This window comes from Cnephaeus nilssonii (assembly GCF_951640355.1).
Source record: "Cnephaeus nilssonii genome assembly, chromosome: 22".
NCBI classification, from domain to species: Eukaryota; Metazoa; Chordata; class Mammalia; order Chiroptera; family Vespertilionidae; genus Cnephaeus; species Cnephaeus nilssonii.
In genome coordinates, this window is record NC_137093.1 from 28662234 (window position 1) to 28662980 (window position 747).

A 747-nucleotide genomic window follows, 5' to 3' on the forward strand; every position below is an offset into this window, starting at 1 on the left:
CGTGCAGGAGGCAGCCGATCCGTGATCCTCTCTCATCACAGATGTTTCTCTCTCCCTCTCCCTTCCTCTCTGACATCAATGAAAACGTATTTAAAATAAAAGGCGGCGCACGTGCGTGTCCGAGCAGCCGGTTCCGGATGGTGGCGGTTCTGTATTTCAGTTAGAATTCTGATGCGGTTGAGGGAGTGGCGAGAACTGGTGTGCCCCTATGCCCGTGGTCGGCAAACAGCGGCTCATGAGCCACATGGGGGCTCTTTGGCCCCTGGAGTGTGGCTCTTCCACAAAACACCACGGCCTGGGCGAGTCTGTTTTGAAGAAGTGGCGTTAGAAGAAGCTTCAGTTTAAAAAATGTGGCTCTCAGAAGAAATGTCAATCGTTGTCCTGGTGTTATTTGGCTCTGTTGACTGATGAGTTAGCCGACCACTGCTCTACGCCCACATCGTGGTTCCCCTGCTGTACGTTTTGAGGCTAAAAACGCCCAACCCGCCGTCCCCACGGGGGAGCCCCAGCCCTGTCTCCCTCAGGCCCGGGAAGATGGAAGATGCGTGCCGTGCTCAGCAGGTCGCTGCTCGGAGCAGGCGCTCCCCGATGTCTGGGCTGGCGGAGGGGAGCGCCCGGTCAGCCGCACCGTCTCGCCGGTGAGCGTCTCCCGGGGCGGGGGATGTGCGAGCCGGATTGGATTTTCCATCAGCCGCCAGCGCCCCGGAGCAGCCAGATGCTCCCCGGCACAGAGATCGATGGCGAGGT

At 59.3% G+C, this 747-nt stretch overlaps 1 protein-coding gene across 1 annotated transcript in view; it reads left to right on the forward strand.

The window, feature by feature from the left end:
• Positions 1-737: 737 nt before the first annotated feature.
• Positions 738-747, forward strand: part of GLT1D1 (glycosyltransferase 1 domain containing 1) — a gene marked incomplete at its 5' end in the record, with an annotated part of 13813 nt that continues 13803 nt past the window's right edge. Inside the window, one exon of the mRNA XM_079762934.1 lies at positions 738-745. Within this exon, the coding sequence (XP_079619060.1) occupies positions 738-745 (8 nt within the window). The remainder of the gene's footprint in view (positions 746-747) is intronic.